The sequence below is a fragment of the Schistocerca americana genome, chromosome 1 (assembly GCF_021461395.2).
Source record: "Schistocerca americana isolate TAMUIC-IGC-003095 chromosome 1, iqSchAmer2.1, whole genome shotgun sequence".
Lineage (NCBI taxonomy): Eukaryota > Metazoa > Arthropoda > Insecta > Orthoptera > Acrididae > Schistocerca > Schistocerca americana.
Window position 1 is genome coordinate 495,163,826 of NC_060119.1, and position 20,034 is coordinate 495,183,859.

Genomic DNA, 20,034 nt, shown 5'->3' on the forward strand with positions numbered 1-20,034 from the left:
CAGCTATGGGAGGGCTTGTCATTGTATTTTTTCCACTCTCACGAGGAAGAAAATATGCTCACCAGAAACGATGTGCAGATTTGCAGACTGTCGCCAAATACTGACAAGCTGTCTAGCTCTCAAATAGCCTCTTTCCTTTCCTTCTGTCTTCTGACTAGCCTACTATGTTCACTGCCAACAGAGATTCGCAATTAAGACGTATTGACACTGTCTGTCTCCAATAAATGGAAGCACCTGTCCTTCTCCAAGAACAATAGTGTCCTGAGGAAGGCCATGGTGATAAGGTCGAAATGTAGGTTTTTCAGTTTGTAACTAAAGTATTTCATACAATGATGCAGTACTTCACTCTGTAGAATTTTAGTCACTATGACACTGGCTGCAGAAATCTATGTAGTTATGATAGTTACATACTTCCCATTATCATTATTTCCATTTGCCTCTTCTAAGCATCTCGTCCATATTTCAGAGTAATGTTTAGTAAACACAAATTGAATATGACATTTCGGATGGAAACAAGCAGTTATCTGGTCATTACTAGGTACTAGATTGGAATATGGCCACGAAAAACTGCATTTTTTAACATAAAATTTGTCATAAAGTAGCTTATTAAACATATTGGAAAATTGTCAACTTTCCACTGTGATATCAACTAATCCAGTCGTGTTTAAATTTGCTCTAACTTGCAATTGTGACATTATAACTGATACTAATGTGTCATTGCTTGAGGTAAACACTGTCAATGGTTATATAAACGACTTCTTATTTTTATCAGTCTTTGGATGGTCAGAACATCTACAACTCATGCTGCACTCTTCGGATTGAATACTCGAAGCTAACAAGTTTAAATGTGAAGTACAACAATGACAAGAGTCGTGACTACACTAATCCAAGCTTACCTACTGGAGATCCTGGCCTTGATGCAACACTGGCTTTGGGTGGTGAGCTGTTGCCACAGCTACTTCTAGGCGGTGCTGGTGGAGCTCGCCATCGTGGAATTGGTCAAGATTCAGCTACAGCAGCTGCTGCCCGTCTCCCTCCACCAGGTAAAATATTACCCTTGTTTGTAGATGTAGACATTATTTGATGGTTTTTGTAATGTAATGATAGCTTTTGATCCTACTTAGAATCAACAATGCTTACTTTTGATAACACATTTGTTTGGTTTATAAGAAAAAAAAAGCTCAAGTGGCAGTCAATTTGCCAGATACACAGATAATTACAAGTACTTACGCAGTTGTTGCTGCTAATAATAAAAAGCTATTACCCATTTCCCTCAAAGCCTGCATACTTTGAAATGAAAACAAAAGCACATGGAAGTAAAACTAAAACTGCAATCAACTTGGTATGTTCCTGTGTGTCTCAACATGTTAATAATTGATAATAAAGTGTTCGTTGGTAACAATAAAAATATGTAAAATTTTCGCTGTGTGGCATTCATTTGACCTTGGGCACAAGTAATTTTGACATAAATATTTTGACTGGTGTACTTTGTCCATCTCAGTTTCCTTGGTGATGTGTACTCACTTTTTCGGAAAGTGTCATAGAAAAAACCAGTAAATCCACCACGCTCTGATTCTTTACGAAATTGAACTCCCTTGTATAAACTGCTTAAAATGTTTGATTACTTTGAAAGTGATTTAATATGTCAGATACTCAATGGAAAGAATTTAAACCAAAGATGATTTATAAAGGGTTTGAAATTATATGCAAAGTTCATTGAGAGTCAGTATACTGGATGAATATAGCATAGAGTATGTGTGTGCTGCAAGCTATATTGCCTCTTAACACAAATACAGTTTCAAACTGTAATATTGTCTTCTTGGGTTAAACCTTCAGCATAGAATTATACCTCATAATGAGTGGATTATGACACAATTTTAGATGGACTTGGTAATCATATGAAATTCAGAAAGTCAAATTTTTGTTCCCCATGGAAGTAGTTCATTAGTCAGCTTGCAACCGGCACCAAGTGACTCTACCCAAGGTTAATTGTTCAGTGATACAGGTACCTTCCCCCCCAACCCCACCCCCCACCCACCCCTCCCCCCACCCCCATCCCCACCCACTCCCCAACTCCTTCCTGCTAGAATGTACACACACACACACACACACACACACACACACACACACACACACACACACACTTTTTGAACCAAGTTTCTATTGGATCTCGCAAACTTACGACAAATTATGTGTCGGTTGATAATTATAAACATTAAATTTTGTAATTCTTCCAGAAATGGCTACTTAAATGGTCTAAATGTACTTAAGTTCATAGCTACTCAAAAATATATATTAATGCTAATTATATTGGTTGAGAACTATTATCATATTTCATTAACTGTCAAAGAAAACATGGTATTTAGCAGTTTGCATTTTGTGTTATTCATAGTGTGTAAAGTGTTTCCATATTACTAGCACTTTCATGTAACATCCATAAATTTCCTTAGCATTTTTTAACCCATGTTCATTGTGTTTTGCCCAGGTAGTTGTTGGACCAAAAAATAGGACTTAGCTTTTGATTTAGTATTCAGATTTTGCAGAATTTACTGTTTTAGTCTTTACTAGATGTTGGCCTTGTGTGCTGTGCAGAGTGGAGGAAGTAAATTCATAATGAACGAATATATTATAATTTTCATAAAAGGTTAAAATGTGTCCAGTGGCGACACAATCGAAGTCTGTGTGGTGTGGGATATGCAGTGAATACCTCAATCCTGCGCATAAATGCATGTAGCACATAACCTGTAAGCTATAGCTAACAAATTGGCAAATGATTGTGTTAACAGCATATATCAGCATGACCAATAGTTGGGCTAATAGAGATGTTCAAAGTCAAGTTTGCCACTAGAGTTCAGTTTGTCACTTTTCTGGCATTAATTTAATGACTTTGCATATAAGAACATGCCTGATTGTAAAGAACATTCCTGCATGTACGTTTCATACAGGCCATGGTGCCGTTCTAGGTAGTGATGATACAGTAACATGAATTCTCAAAGTGTGCGGGTCACCAGGCGACAGGCAACTCAAATGGCCACCCCTTTGGAACAATGAGCTGGACTCGCTCAGCACTTGGGAAGACAATTCATTTCTGCAAATGTCACATTATTTTGCAAGAGCTCTAGATGGAGCTAGCTTAAAATGCATAATTGTCTATGTAGTCAGGCAGTGTTAGTTTATATATGTCATTCTCCATCTGAATATAAAAATCTTCTCACCAAGCAGTGGCAGAACACACACATAGAGGAAGGTTGTAATTAGGGAAGCTTTTGGAGCCAGTGGCACCTTCTTCAGGCAGAAGGGTTGAAGGGGGAAGGAAGACTGTGAAGGTAAAGGAATGGAGAGGTCCAGGAACAAAAGGGTAGAGAAGGAAAGACTCTATCCTTTTCATCCCATGCCGTAAGTTTCCTCTGACTCCAGGCTCTGGATGACTTTGCCAAAATCAACCCTTTTCCTAGACCTCTCCAGTTCTTTTATTCTGAATGCACTGGAAGATAACATGCCCATATCTCGGAAGAAATTCTAAGTGTTTAAAAACTTAGATACATGTAAGGAAATACCACTCTCTTAAATAGCTGTAAAAGTTCGCATGGGTGTATAGATGAATAGCTGAATGTTAATCTGTTTTCTCCTTTTTGCTCTTACAACGTTGAGAGGCTATAAACTTATGGTTAAGCTTCAAATAAACGAAAGACTTTAATACAATGTGAAATAATTAAAAAAAAAAAAAAAAAACTATTCATTTATAGTTCTTATATTTACAACCAAATGCCTTACACTTCACAATCAGGACAAAAGGTTATCAACTAAATAATGAACATAATTACATTTTTGCTCGTAACAGTCCAGATGTGATTCAGTGGCTATAATAATGCCTCCCTTGAACATCTCCTACTCATGCATCAAGCCTTTGTATGTACCAGTTAGCCATACACAGACACCTAGAATATCCCACATCCCTGTTATTCCAAAGCAACTATACTGGAAACTTAAGTGGAGGGAAAGGGTAAGTCCCAAAAATGGGGTGTTTGGCTTTAAAGTTGTCAAAGTTTTTACCTGTATCTCAATAAAGAAATAGTAGGAAGAGTCAGTTCAGTTTTGGAAAGTATGGGAAAAGAAGGGGTCATTGCTGTTAACATTTTATGTGTGTTGGCACCAATTTTGGTAATAACAGAGTTGCTTAAAATTTTCATGGATGCTTCCATATTATAGGACACTTTTGGTTCTTCCTTTTAACACTGCAACAACTATTATAGCTTGAAATATTATTCCATCAGTCTTGGTGTCTACAGTTTGTAAATTGTCTGCTTTATTGTGTATGTATAAAATGTGGCCACCTTTGGCATGTATTCATTACAGTTCATTAATTTCAAAATTTCTTATTTATTGCTACTCCTGTGAAGCTAGTGCCTCATATCTCATTTTAAAATGTAACATTAGTAATTTAGAATTTTCTTTTGTTCAGTCTTTCAGGGGTTTTTGGCAGTTCACTGCATTTAAGAAAATTGTCTTCCGACCTTTTATATGTAAGGTGTCTAGTGTTTTTTTTTTAATGTGTGTTAAATATGACAAATGAAATGTGTTTTTCCCTGCCCCGTTGCTGTCAGGTGCTCCAGGTGTCCTGGCTTCACCATTTGCAGCCATGCATGGTCTTGGCTCACCGCTTACCTCGCCGTATGGCAACTCCGCAGTTGGAGGTCTGGGAGGTACGAACCAGCTGGCCTGTCTTCTCTCTGTCTTTCTCTGTCTCTTTCTCTCTCCTGTTCTATCACCAGGAGGCACATAAAACTAGCTGGTGGTGGCTGCTCCTGCAATAAGTCAGTAATGTTGGATGTGGGTTCACATTTGGTTCAGGCAGCAACATGCCTAAAGGCTTTTTCCCTGTTGCAGCAACACTACTGCATTGGTTTTTGTTTGTAATTGTTTTTGAGGAACTGGCTTAAAGTGATTGCTTTTTTTTTTTTTTTTTTTTTTGTTGACATATACTTGCTTTTAATTTGTCCCAGTGAGATATGGGACAAAATTTTGTCATATGCAGAGGGTTGTGTGTTCCTGCACGTCATGTTTGGGGACAGCTGACATCCTATATCAGTTTCTTTTTTTTCCACTTTAAGAAGTGTTCTGTGTGCCTCCAATGCCTAATGCCATTATGTTGATTCAGTTCTCTTCAGGTTGCTCTTCTCTTCTCTTCTCTTCCCTTCCTTTTTCTGGATTTTGGTTGTTCAATCATTGTTGCATGATAATGTATCAATTTTGATGGATTCAGTTCATTGAATTACACATTCCTTCTAGGGAATATTTACATTTCTGGAAAAAAGCAGACAACTTCATTTAAAACGGCAAAAATAATTTCACATGGAACAAAACGTAAGAGCTATGTGCATATGATGGCAACTACGGAATAAACTAGACACTTCGTTTTTGAGCTCACAAAAATGGTGATCGGTTGACTGTTGTACAACACTTCCAACATAATTCACGATTTCATTGGTGTAGGTCTCATACCAAAAAAAGTTTATTTTCACATTGATATAACCAAAATTAGTAATGAATGTTGCTTGTAATAGTTTATAAAAAATATTGTGTGTACAAATTGAAAAGAACATTCACTAAAGGGTTTGTGAAATTGCAGTCAGAAAGTGAATTTTGAGAGGTTGTGTCAAATGCCTTTTCAGAAAGAACCAAAGAAAGGGAAAGAAAATTCGAAACTTAAGTAACAGCAGTTGGGTTCCTGCTACTATATGGGAAGGAACTGGTTTATTTCTGTTAATTCTGATAAGCTGAATAAAAAGATTATTTTGCTGTTGTGTATCATTGCTCTGTTAGTTAATCATAACTTACATTTATGGATTATTCTTGGTTTTAAAGTTGACGGTTGCTATAGATCTTGCATTATTAGATATGGATTCAGCAATGTGATTGGAATCGTTGTTGCAAACATTGGCAACAAAGTAACAAAAATATTCAGTAAGTTATTAATAAAATTAAAGGTTCTTCGAATGTTTGAAAAGTTATTTTGGATTTCCTTTGAACAGTCTTTCCTCTTCACCCATGCATACATTTGAATTGCAGTTGCTTAAAACTGGTGTTTCGTGAAAAGAACGTCACCATGTCAAGCAGTCTGAATACTTGATGGAACATAAAGAGCTGATATTCAGTGTGGTGACAATACTTCAGTTGGTCTCGGCAGCTGATGTGGGCTGGATGTGGCAGCTTCGCACAGCAACCTCAAACAATAATGTAATAAGATTTTGTAAAAGGCTCTGTGGTGATGCCACAGTGTAGGCAGCTATTGTTTTTGCCTGCAGCCATTCACAGTACTGAGAATGTCGAGGGTCTAATTATACCACCTTGACTATAGTAATTTCCAGATATTATTTGTCAGTAAACTTTCTTCTACAGCTTTCTGGAAGTTTTACTTTGTGCTGTGCTGATGTTGCAAAATTTTAAATATTAGCAGCATTTGGAAGCAAATGTTGTAGTCACGATCCCTCAATAGTTTGCAACCATACTTACTAATAAATATCTTTCCCAAAAATCATCACAGCTCAGATCCACATAACTGCTTTTATTTTTAAAATATTCTTGACAGTTGGAAACAGTTACTGTGAGTAACTGCATTGTGATTAGGTGTGTGTGTGTGTGTGTGTATGTGTGTGTGTGTGTGTGTGTGTGTGTGTGTGGTAGGTATTGATAGAGGCGTTTCTTGGTGCCAGAATACAAAACTTACAAGTAGTGAAAATAAACTCTATTGTAGAAGGAAGTTTGAGGTTGTCCTTGTGACAATGATTCCAGTGGAATTTTGATTCCAAACTGAGATGCACCATCCAAAGCCAGCAACGTAGGAAAATGTCTGTGCATAGACCACCATGACATTGTGTATTTGGGCGCCGTTTCCTGTACCAGGGGTAAGATTCAGCTCTTCGGGAACTTTACGACCACTCGCCTTATTATCCTGACCTCGCAAGCAGTGGCTATTAAGTCTTCCTACATTTGAAACAGTGACTCGGTGAAGGATGCTAAGATGCATAGATAAAGACTGCCTTTGTCAGTTTTTTCAGTTCCGAGATAGAAAACTTTATTCTTGCAGTGGGATTGTAGGGGCAGTTATGAAAAGTGCTTAAGAGTGAACATTACTTATGTAGTATAGTGAATTTGGTATGTAGGACACTTAAACTGCTAGTATAAACTGCTTGAAAAGGGAACATCCACGGAAAGGGACTAGCTATCAACCCGTATAAGATGGTGATGAGACAAGTTATGCATCGGTAAAACAAGAATTAATAGGCAAATACTTAAAATTGCTGAAGAATGGCAGACCCCAGGCAATTGATGTGTGAATGTTACGGAGAACTGGATTAGATGCAAAATGAACACAAAGAAACTACTGTATGTAAATATCTTGAGGGTATACACTTGCGTGTAGAATCTGACTGCCTGCATTCCCCCCATTCCCACCTCCACTCCCCTTCCTCTTTCTCTCAAACTGTATTGCTTAAATATTTTCAAGAGGTAGGTATCCTAGTTTTGTACAGATAAAACTTGTTGGTTGTGTTCATATTCAACTCTTAATTTATGTTTTTAACTGTAAAATTACTATGTTGGGGTTGATTTGTATAATTAAATCAGAAAATTTACGTAATCGTTGAACATAAATTTAAATTAAACTACATATACAGTTTAGCAATCCATTTGTTACTTTTTAGAGAATAATTTTGACGTCTACAAATATATTCTGTAAGCTGCTGTGTGCTGTATGGTGGAGAACACCATGTACCACTACTTTTCATTTCCTTTCCTAGTGCACTCATAAATGGAGTGAGGGAAAACTACTGGTTATGTGCGCTCAATCCTAATTTCTTTTACCATGCCTTCACAATTGTTAGGCGAAATGTATGTTGGCAGCAGTAGAGTCATTCTACAGTCGCCACGAAGCCTGGTTTTATAAACTTTCTCAAGACTCCTTTTGTTAAAATAATGTCTTCATCCATTCAGAGATTCCCAGTGTAGTTCACAAAGCGTTTCCATAACACTCGCATGTTGATCAAAGGAGCGAGTAACAAATGTAGTGGCACACTTATGAATTGCTTTGATGGCTTCCTTTAACATGACATGGTGGGGGTCCCAAGCACTTGACCAATATTCAGGAATGGGTTGAACTAATGATCTGTATGTAGTCACCTGTATAGATGAGCTACACTTTCCCAAATTTCACCCAATAATCCAAAATTGATGACCATTACTCTTGCTTACTACTTTTATTAGGTGCTTGTTTAGTTTCATATTACTTTGTAAGACTACATGTAGATACTTAATTGATGTGTCTGTCGGCCAGCACACCACCGATACTGTATTCGAACATTGCAGGACTTTTTTTTTATCTGTTCATCAGCGTTAATAAATTTTTCTACATTTGGAGCTAGCTGCTTTTGTTGGATATATTTCTGAAAAGGAGTGGGAGAGAGCAACAAAAATTATTGTAAGTAGTTGGCCTGTAACTTTGGACTTCCAATTCCAGTTTCAAGACTGGAACGAAAAATCTTCATCTTTTTGAATTTCAAGTAACTTTCGAATATACGATGGAATTGTGTCGGGAAGGAATTACTGTAGGAGGAGTCGTGAAAGGGGAATCCTCAGTCGCTTCAGGAGACACAGCAGAGTGGAGTGTTCTGGAGAACACAAACAGCACTAACAACAATCAGTCATAACATTCTGAATACCCTGTGTCAATACAAGAAACCTGGATGGTAGAATCAAAAATTGTGAAGATGCACTAGAGAAAAGATTAAGAGCATGGAAAAGATGATATTCTACAAGGAAAGAAATTGATTATTTGGAATTTGTATATCAAAGAAATTAAACGTCAGAAAATTTTTGTACCCTTAAAGAGAAAGTTTTGAAAAGTCTCTCCTGCTTGATGTTGGATTAGATGCCAGAACATCTTCACAATCTGTGCAACCATTTCAAGTTGCAGTTTTAAGTTACCAAAAATTTCAAAGTTCATGACCTATTTAGTTCAATTTTTTACATGATACAGTAATGTTCAGATGGACATAGGCTACATATTTGTTAAATTTGTGTGTGGTACGGAAGTATACATGTAGAACATAAAGGGTAAATGTCATCACTAAAAATCCCAGTTCATGATTGATTTTCATTCATTTGTTACTCAATTTTGTGCTATCATTCAAACATTTTGTTGAAATTGACTGCGAGAAAGAAAAACTGTGCTTTGAAAATATGCGGATTAGTTTTCTTTCTAGGAACTACTGTTAACTTCCCTCGTGTACCCCTTATAATAATGGCCACAATGAATAAACACATTCATTTAAAGTGGCTTTATTTCCCAATCGAAGTCTCATTTGCAGTACCAGTAAACAGCAACCAAAGTCAGAGAGTGAGGGGGAAGAGCAAATGGACAAAGGGAAGGGGAATGGGGGATGGAGGTGATGGAAAAAGATAAAGTCCATGCTTTGAGACAATGGTGAGCCAACCTCTAAGAACAAAGAAAAGTGCGAAGACACTCTTGAATTGTGAGAAACCAGTTATATCTTTTCAAAAAGTAGAACCTGAAAATGTTTTTCATAATTCAAAACCACCAAGTTACTCTGAAATTCAGAGTAAAATCGCTTGGAAATACCAAGGATTCAGTTGTAGAATAGAGGGTGTCTGCTCTCCTATATTGTTGCACAAGAAAGGAAATATGGCAGGTGGTAAGAACTGTAGAGGAATATCTAGTGGCTATTACATACAAAATCCTCAGAGTATCATCTCATTTACCACCAATGGTATTTCAGAAAAGGTTGGTGCTGCATAGAACAGATAAGGAATTTAAAACTGATCATCAGTAACTTGTCCAACAAACAAGAATTTGTTATAAACCTTAACAGACATCAAGAAACCATAAGACTCCGTAGACAGAGAAACACTCTTCAGTATACTGGAAGAATTTGGCACAGAAGAAAACTTAGGTAATAATTAAAGAAACAGCGACGGAAACAAAGTGCAAGATAAAATTCTAGCGAGAAATTTCACAACCATCTGAAATAAAAGTAGTGTAAGGGAAGGTGATGGTATCAACCCTTTCCACGTCAACTGCATTTTTGAAAAGATAAAGAATGAAATCTTAGACATTAAGAAAACAGATTAGGATATAAAATCTGGACAGTCACTTCCATGTCCAGCCTGCGCAGATGATTCAGCAGTAGTTTCTCAGAAACAATATGGCAGCTGTGCAAGTCAACCTGTTGAAAGAGTTGGCAGAAAAGACTGAAGTATAAATGTCTTTCAAGAACACAGAATTCATAATGAATATTAAAAATGAACTAGAATTTCTAAGCGCAAGCTACGGTAGAGTAACTAAGGGAAATAATACATATGAATACTCTAGATAAAGAACCGAACAAAAATAGAGCCCAGAAAATGAAAATGGCTTATCAGTTAATGAAGACATTTAAAATAAAAATAACCCTCAGTAAAAACAAAAAGCCAACATCAAAACAGCCATACAACTGCTGTGCCTTTATACAGTAGAATACCGTATTTACTCGAATCTAGGCCGCACCTGAAAAATGAGACTCGAAATCAAGGAAAAAAAATTTCCCGAATCTAAGCTGCACCTAAAATTTGAGACTCGAAATTCTAGGGGGAGAGAGAAGTTTTAGACCGCACCTCCAAACCGAAACAAAGTTGATCCATTGTAATATGAGACACAATTTAGGTCCAATGAATGACGATACAGCTACAGTAGTTTGGTTCGTGTGGTGAGCTTAGCATTTGAGCTTTACCAGGTTATCATTGCTTGCGTCAGGCGCTCCGTCCTTATTTATACGGGTATACTTCATTTTTCACATACTTCATCTGGTTTGAATTGATTGCTTATTTTTTTTTATCTGGTAAGTGCCATTCTCTTTTTTATAGGTGTTTCCGTCACTCTAAGCTCAAAATGCATTATTGTACTGTGTCGTGCATTGTTTGTCGCATTCTGATGATGAGTGTTTACAACCTGTCGCCGTTCGCGGCATGGTTTGCTTTTGTGTGCGCTATCGCCGCTTACAATTAAAAAGTGAGAGAGGAATTGTCTCATTAGCAAAACAATGGCAAGAGACTGCTGTTTGTTGTTACTTACACTGCTGCTTTCTTTGATACAGATCAACAAGAACCAAATAATAGACCGCGTATGATAGATGTTCTGAATGAAAGTTTAGCGAAAGTTTTTCTCCATTTGAAAATCTTTGCAGGCGTCTCTTTAGTACATTACATTCTGCACAGAAATTAGTCATCTTACATTTTAAAATCTAGTCAGTTGCCGTGCTTCAGTTCTGACTGTATCACTATTCAGCATACGAATATAAACATGACATGATATGTATATTCTTCCGCGTTTGCTGTTGTCTCACTCTAGTTTCGTAGTTTATTAGGCAGACAGGATTTAAATGAGATAGCACGAAACACGAAGGAATACATGGTAAAATTTTTACATTCGTACTATTCTTATGGTGAAGAGAATACTGCATGTGATTCAAAATTCATAAAAGTTCCTATTACCAAGCATCTCTTGTCGCAGGTAGAAAAAAATTCAGAATGTAGAGATGGCCATATTGACAAACATCCCAAAGAGTCTTTCCAGTCGGATTTTCGTAGTACATTGAAAGACTGCTACATTCGAAGATGAACAATACGGAATTTGTATTTACTTTGTTGGATAATGTATGGATATGCAGTGGTCGAAACTCGGGGTGGAGAAAAAAAGCTTGTCATCCACCTCTTTTATAGAGCTGCATATATTCGACATCAGAAGTTGGTTGTGGCGGCACCTACCAACATTTTTCAGAACTTCCGCTTACTTTGCATTCGATTATAAGCCGCAGGCGGTTATTTGGATTACAAAAACCGGTAAAAAAGTGCGGCTTAGATTCGAGTAAATATGGTATTTAGTTCTCAACAAAAATCAAGAAATTAAAGAGTTATGGAAAAAGGAAAGGAAGGTGCTATGGAAAATATTTGGTCCAAAAAGCATTGGAGGTACTGGGATGCTGGGATGAAAAGAAGTAATGAAGCAAAAGTGCCAAAATGCAGATCAGTTGGTTCAGTGTAGTGAAAAAGGATTCCGCAGGAATCAGTGTTATGAAAGCAGAAATTCTAGACCGGCAAACTTTTTGAAATAGGATTAGCGAGTTCAAGGGTTTCAAGAACAGGTCAGAAAGCACGTCACAGTATTGACAAGTGAAAGAAAAGTTAGTGCACACTGAAAGAATGAAGAGAAATACAGGAATGATAAAAAACCAGTAAGGAAATTTACTTCACGTGGTCCATAGATGGCCAAAATCTAAGAAACAAGAATTGCTATGAGTAATTGTCTTCAGAGAAAAGCAATAAATTTTCATTGCATGTCTATAAATCCCCCCTGTGGATTAGCATCCCATTAATCTAGCAAAAATGGATGAGAATTGTCATAGGTCAGCTATAGAATTTTTGTTCTTTTATATTTATGCTTTGTTGACTTATTGTTTCAAAGCACTTAATAAGTAGTTAGTACTTTTATTGGTTAATCTTGGGTCATTCGAAGAAAATATCAAACTGAACGAAGAAAACACGTGTCGGATTTGTTTATGGAACCTATTGAAAAATGTTAAAGGTGTGAGTAATGTAATAATCTGCAAGTAGTTAGTACTTGTAACTGCACTACGCTGGCCCAAGGAACTTTTGTAATTAATATTCAAGAGCCACAATTACACTAGCTCAGTAAATAAATATGTACAAGAAGGATCTAGATTAAGATAAACTTTTTTACAGCAGCTGGGATGCCTCTAGCTGGTTTCCAGATGGCTGGTGCAGCAGCAACCACTGCTCTTGGTGGCGCTGGAATTCGCTTGGCTGGCTCACTAAATACTGGTGGATGTGTACTGCTTGTCAGCAATCTGAATGAAGAGGTATAGTTCATTACAGTTACAAAAATAACTTTAAACAGCGTCCCCCCCCCCCCCCCCCCTCCCCCTCCCCTCTCATCCTGAGTAATTGTACTGTTCTGTCCTGCACTCATGTTGTCATAAACTGCATTCTCATAGTGTTTTGTTCATATTTGCCTTTTTCACTGTTGTGTTTAAGAGGAAGTTAGATGTTCTGAAAATAATTATCATAAGTCACAATGATTACAGTGTTTAAAATTAATGCAAAAGCACATATGAACATTTTGTTTGATAATCATTTCACTATGCATCTCATAACTCACATTTGTTATGCACTGTCACAACTTTGTAAGATCCCATTAACACAATTTCCTCCAGTGTGTTGAATTGTTGCCTTCACTTAGTTTCAAATAAGTCTTGAAGAACGTGGATGTACAGGTAAACTTAATTGGTAGTTTCTTATTTACTCAGTACTGTGTTCAATAAAGTTTTGATGATTTTTTTAAATTTCAAAAGCAATGCCTTTGTTCATAGACAAAATACAAAAAAGCAACACCCTGTGTTTAGGTTGTAGTTCTGTAAGAATTACACTACATGTGTTTGGTTATTCCAGCTGTGGAAGCTTCCTCTAGTTTGTACTACTACTACTACTACTACTACTTCTTCTTCTTCTTCTTCTTCTTCTTCTTCTTCTTCCAGGTTTCAAATTATTAAATGTACCTCTCTTTCCACTGCCCCCCCCCCCCCCCCCCAAAGACATTGCACACAAGAAATTACATTTCAAATTATCACAAAAGAAATCTGTATACTTTGTTACAACCCTCTTATCTTTTTTCTTGACATCATTTGCCGAGACTGGCACTTAAACTCGGATGTTGCATTTGTGTGGGCTGTGTTCCAGCCTGAACCATACAAAAGATACATTTCATCACATACTGAACTTCAGATCAAAAGTTTACTGATGTGATTCAATAATATACTAAACGAATCTAAACCTTTTGTAATTATTAATTATGAGTCTTACTCTCAGTACAAAGGCGCTCATTAACTGACTTCATTTTCCGTGGCTGTTACAGAGCATATGAAAATTGAGAAAAATATACAATTATATGTTAAATGAGGAGCTGTATGTTCTACGTAACTTCTGGCTGCCAACAAAGTTTGAAGAAACATTTTCTGCAGAACTAGCATCGTAGAATAAATGGAATCTCTTACACTGTGTGATTGATTCAGATGCAATCTGTAGGGGTTGACATCATTATTCCTTTCCTGAAAGTTTCTTATATTTTTTCCATTACTTTGAACAATGCCACAGGCTGGCTGCTTGGGTTAATGGTGCTATAATCAAGTCACGTGGTGTATTTTGTTGTACTTGATTTCAGCAGTGAAGCTATCCGTTCTTTGTTCACTGTTATTAAAGGGGAATTGTTAAATTCTCTCATCATACATCGCAAAAATTCTTCATGCTCGTACTTCACAACAGCAGAAATCTGTTTCGGGTCACCCATTATAGTCGTACGTGTTTGCAGTGAGTGCTCCTGATGCTTAAAGCATGTTGACATAATAGCAAGCGGTGGAGATTTTTTTGGTACAATTTACTGTCAGCTTATACAGCAAATAGTGTAAGGGATCCGTTCTTGGAGAAAAATGTGTGTGTGCACCTGTGACAGCTGCCGGCAGGTGTACGTCTGCTGTGGATCTGGACTTCAAAAAATGTGTGATTAAAGCAAAGATTGTTTTTTACATTGTTTTATTTCTATTTGAGTATTTGTGTCCATTTTGTCAGCTAGGTTAAAATGTTAAATATTAGGCAGTTAAGTAAGTTTGAAAAGTGTGACAAGGAAATAGATCATGCTTCAGTAGATACATCAGTCACTAGAAATAGCCTTTTGAATTCTCTGTAATTTTTGTTTTTGGTACTATAGTCAGTTTGTTATTTATAATTTAATGAAATGGTTTGTTGAGTTCACAGCTTCCCTCGTAAGCCTGTAATTGTTATTGAACAGTACATTATTTCCTTAGAATTCTGTGTGTGTGCATATTTGTATGGAATGTACTTCTTTGGCACAGTTTTGAAGATTGCTGAGGTGACATTCTGTAAGGTCTTATTTACTTGTTGGTATGGAATCACATCAGTTTCCCTGCTCTGTCAGTCTTACCTTCACTCGTGCATTGCCAATGGCACCCATAAGGGATAGGATATAGCGAGTTGAAAAAGTAGCCGTGGTCTGTACTGTACAGAACACTCACGTGGATATTGTGTGCATACGGGCGTGCAGCTCTATCCATCCAAAACCAATTTTAACTTTCTTAATTGTAAGTAATTCAAACAACTTGTCATTGGATACTATAATTGGCGGTAAAAAGACCAAATTCTTATTTCTAAACCAATCCTATTAAATGCAAGTGCAGTTAAATTTTTCATATCAGTTTTAATTGTATGTTACATACAGTTAAAATTCCTGCTGAAACAATAGTAAGAAAATATCCCAAGAGGCTTAAAGTATTGTTGTACTCATAATACAGGGTGTTGATGTACCGGGTTATCAAAAAGTCACTATAAATTTGAAAACTGAATAAAACACGGAATAATGTAGATAGAGAGGTAAAAATTGACACACATGCTTGGAATGACATGGGGTTTTATTAGAACCAAAAAAATATAAAATTTCAAAAAATGTCAGACAGATGGCACTTCACCTGATCAGAATAGCAATAATTAGCATAACAAAGTAAGACAAAGCAAAGATGATGATCTTTACAGGAAATGCTCAATATCCAAAGTTTGGAAGGTAGGAGACGAGATACTGGCAGAAGTAAAGCTGTGAGGACCGGGCGCGAGTCGTGCTTCGGTAGCTCAGATGGTAGAGCACTTGCCCGCGAAAGGCAAAGGTCCTGAGTTCGAGTCTCGGTCGGGCACACGGTTTTAATCTGCCAGGAAGTTTTAATGCTCAATATGTCCACCATCATTCCTCAACAATAGCTGTAGTCGAGGAATAATGTTGCGAACAGCACTGTAAAGAATGTCCGGAGTTATGGTGAGGCATTGGCGTCGGATGTTGTCTTTCAGCATCCCTGGAGATGTTGGTTGATCACAATACACTTGTGACTTCAGGTAACCCCAAAGACAATAATCGTATGGACTGAGGTCTGGGGACCTAGGAGGCCAAGCACGACGAAAGTGGCGGCTGAGCACACGATCATCACCAAACTACGCGCGCAAGAGATCTTTCATGCACCATCTGTCCGACATTTGTGAACTGTCGGACATTTGTGAACTTTGTTTCTTTTTGGTTCTAATAAAACCCCATGTCATTCCAAGCATGTGTGTCAATTTTTACCTCTTTATCTACATTATTCCGTGGTTTATTAAGTTTTCAAATTTATACAGACTTTTTCATCACCCTGTATATATATATGGCACCAGTGATGTTGGCTACATTCAAATACAATGAATGTTGTTCGAGTGAAGCCCCCCTTTAACTAGTGGTTATGACAGAAAGGAAGATATTGTTAGGCACTAGGGTATTCCCTATGCAAAAGTGGATAGAAAAAGGTATGAGAGCCTTTTTCGTTAAAACTATTTGACACATAAGTGCTGGCAAATACTTACCTTCAAGGAGCGAAATGTACAGTACTGATTCCATACACTTATGGAAATAGCTATCCTAGCATGTGAAACTCTCCAGTAGAAGAGGTGGATAGATTGAGGAAGATTTTATAAAAGACGGAACGCTCAAATCACTCACTAAGATGAGAGGGACGTATCTTATTCTTGCAATAGATGGGTGCCTCTCATCCTGTGACCTGTTGTTCCTTTTTAAGATCCTCTAATCTCTCCACCACTACTTCATGAGGAAGGAACTAGGAGTTCCACAAGCCAAGATATGGTTTCTGCTAGACGGCAGGCAACAAATGTTCAGTATAACACTGGTGCAGCCATAAAATGTTGATAGCATGAGAGTTTTGCAGCAACTATCTTCTTTCTTTCCCCTCCCAGGAAAAGTATTTATTACTTCAAAGATTTACTTTCTTCTCAGTTTCTCTCGTCTTGCCTTATGATCAAAGTGTAAATTCTCGATAATTGCAGGCATTTTGTTCCTGTGACACTTTATTTGGTGTTTAGTATTGTTGAGAATGCCGTATTATCTGTAGCGAGAATATGTGTAGGTTTCAAATGAAACATTCTAGCATATCACACAGTGTATTAGGGCATGACCAGAAAATATGTTCTGTTCTTTATAACACTTTCATAATTACTGGCATAATTAATTATGAACCTTTTTTTGTGCATTTTTGTTGTTTGAGGGGATAATTACTGTGAAGAATTGCTTTCCTTAATACAGATGGTTTCAGAAATTGGGTAATTTAAACTTTAAATCTCTTTAGTGGGAACAAATTCAGCAACAAGACCGTAAAATACATCCAAATATAATATTTTATACTCACATTTGGATGTGTAATAGCACAATGTTTATACTGCCTGGTCTGTGGCATAACATGTAGTGGCAGTTGCAACCTTTAGTGTATTTAAAGTCTTGGCATTGATTTTCTGACGGTAAAAATCTTACTTCCAGATAAGTGCATTAATACTACTATGCCGATAAATAGCAAAGACAGTACTTCGCATGTTTCATTATATTTATAAGGAATTCATTGACCAGTAGGCCATAGAGTTCATTATGCATTCCCGGTTTTGTTTGCTTAAAGTGTTCAGTTTACTAGGTACATGCAACATTCACATGGCTGTTAATATTACATCTATTTCATAAGTCATTGGTCTGTTAATTGAATCTATTAGACGCATTTCTGGCCCATTGTTTTGTGGTGATTGCTTATATTCTACCAATTTTTTAATGTCAAGAGTGGCCATCACAGCTGTATTGTTTTGTAACCTCTTGTTTTAAAATGTACACGACAATACTTACTGCTTACTGGAGAATAACAAGTTTTTGCTTAACAAGAGTGTGTTATTTGCAGCTGTAACATTCAGCTAGCTGCATGGTTACTTTTATACTGAACTTGTTTTTTCCTTACATTCACACTCATCATTCCTGGTAGAATATGTACTGATTTTTTTCCAGAACTAACTATCTTCTAGACTAGTACTTACTGGATTCTGGTGTCCTATCACTACTGTGACATGGAACATCTTGCCACAACACAGTGTAGTGAAGTTATGTTTATCTCATTAGTGTAAATCTTTTGTTTATAGAATAAGCTACAACTTCAACTATGAAACAGAGAAGAAAGCAATGTATGTTTATTTCCAGCAGTAATCACTAAATTTTGTTCCATTGGTATCATTTTGTTTTTAACTGGTAAATTAATTACATTGCTTTTTCTCTGAAAACATGAGTTTATCATCATTACCATTGTATCATGATTTAATTTTCTCAATCTCTTTTTGTTTCTCTTTTTTTCCAAACATATCTTCTCCGCCTGACCTGTGTGGTGCGGTGTGTCCCCCTGCCCTGGACATCAAAAAATATATTTAATCCCACTGCTCTTCAACTCTATGAAAATCTACGCAAATATATATCTACTTCTGCTCTCTCTCACTTCGTAGATGGTCACGCCTGAAGCTCTCTTTACCCTATTTGGTACGTTATGCACACAACTTTTTTATTATTAATTACCATTAATTGCTTTGTTTTGGTTTTAGATAATGTATTTTTTTCTTTAGAGATTTTTCCTCACTTTTAGATCTAATTAGTTTGTTGTTAATTTTCCACCTGCATTGTAGGATAATTGAACATTTCTCTTTAAAAGAATTGTTAACATCATGCATTCTGGATTAGGTCTGTTTTTTAAAGAGCATGTGACTAACTAAGCTTTTGTAGCAAAAGTACTTTTTCATTTTTTTGTTTTGCTTCATTGTGAATTCATCTGTCATTTGTACTTTTCATTGTTTAAGCAGATTCCTGTTGTGCTTTGATATAAAACTACTTTTGTAAAATCTCATAAAATACACATACAATTAGTGTGTGCACAGCTTCATTGAAGTTTCCTGTGAACACACCCTGTAGCTTGACTAGGCTTTCACATCAGATTCCATAATGAATTGCATGCAACTCAAAAGGAATGTTATTCTTTGCTTGAAACTGAACAGTGTTTACTTTTTCTGAGTACCACTAAATAATTATTTTTTGGAAGATCAATGTGGTGTTCTTGCTTATGCTTGATTGTGTTTTCAGTTAAAATTCAACATTTTATTTTTGTCTTTATAAGAAAATTCTTTCCTGTTTCATACTTCAGCTTGTGGGTGTTAAGTCTTTTTGTTTACTTCTTGTTCGTAATACTTCTATTCCAGGTTTTACTTGTGCTCTGACCCTGCAAATTTATTTTGGGAAACATGTGAATGGTGGCCCAAAACTTTTTTCTGTTCAGTTGAAGTTTGGCCCAATCAGATCATTGTAGCAGGATTATCGGAAATATTTTGCAAAGAAGTAGACTGGTGGTTGCTATTTCAGTTCTTGTATTCTTGAAAGGCCAAATTTGTAATTTGGCAGTGTAATAAACTTGGAAGGGGGGGGGGGGTGGTACTTTGTTAAAACAAAAGGATCTATATAAAGTGGAGCTGAATAATTTCAAAATTATGTTTTCATGGTGTAGCAGTAACTGTAAGCTGCATCCATGACTGGTAAAATAAACTGCTCTTTTCGTGTTCCAAATGTCTTCTAAAGTTTTAGTTCCATTAGATGAAGTAACTCCTTGTTTACCTGCTGGTTCTTTGTGTTTTAAACAAAATCTGACTTACATTGTGTAGCAAAGATACAAAGTAGAAATTGTGAGGGTACCTATGTGAGATGTTGGGCACATACTTAACAAAATAATTACTTAATCAAAATGTCATATTGTGCCAATAATGATAAACTTACTTTCATCTTTTGACTGTATTTTAAACAGTGTCATTTATCCAATAATTTCAGTTGTTTTGAATACATCTATTTTGTAGCATTATGTAATCATTTTAGAATGGGTATTTAAACACGTAGATGTAAGTGTGGACGTCCCTGTCCCTTCGAAGAAACTGACGGTGAACACATTAATTAATATAAATTACTATCTTGCTTTTCAATTTCAAATTTAATCTATGAACTGTTGCATGGTATCAATAAATCTGGAC

General features: G+C 36.5%; 1 protein-coding gene across 6 annotated transcripts in view; it reads left to right on the plus strand.

Moving 5' to 3' along the window:
• LOC124604429 (polypyrimidine tract-binding protein 1) overlaps positions 1-20,034 on the plus strand; it is a 263,865-nt gene that overhangs the window by 198,677 nt on the left and 45,154 nt on the right. For 3 of the 6 annotated variants that reach the window (XM_047136477.1, XM_047136478.1, XM_047136480.1), the window contains exons 8-11: positions 773-1,043; positions 4,605-4,703; positions 12,793-12,929; positions 18,475-18,508. In XM_047136477.1, coding sequence (XP_046992433.1) covers positions 773-1,043; positions 4,605-4,703; positions 12,793-12,929; positions 18,475-18,508 — 541 coding nt within the window. The remainder of the gene's footprint in view (positions 1-772; positions 1,044-4,604; positions 4,704-12,792; positions 12,930-18,474; positions 18,509-20,034) is intronic. The other 3 variants (XM_047136479.1, XM_047136481.1, XM_047136482.1) reach the window with 3 other exon arrangements.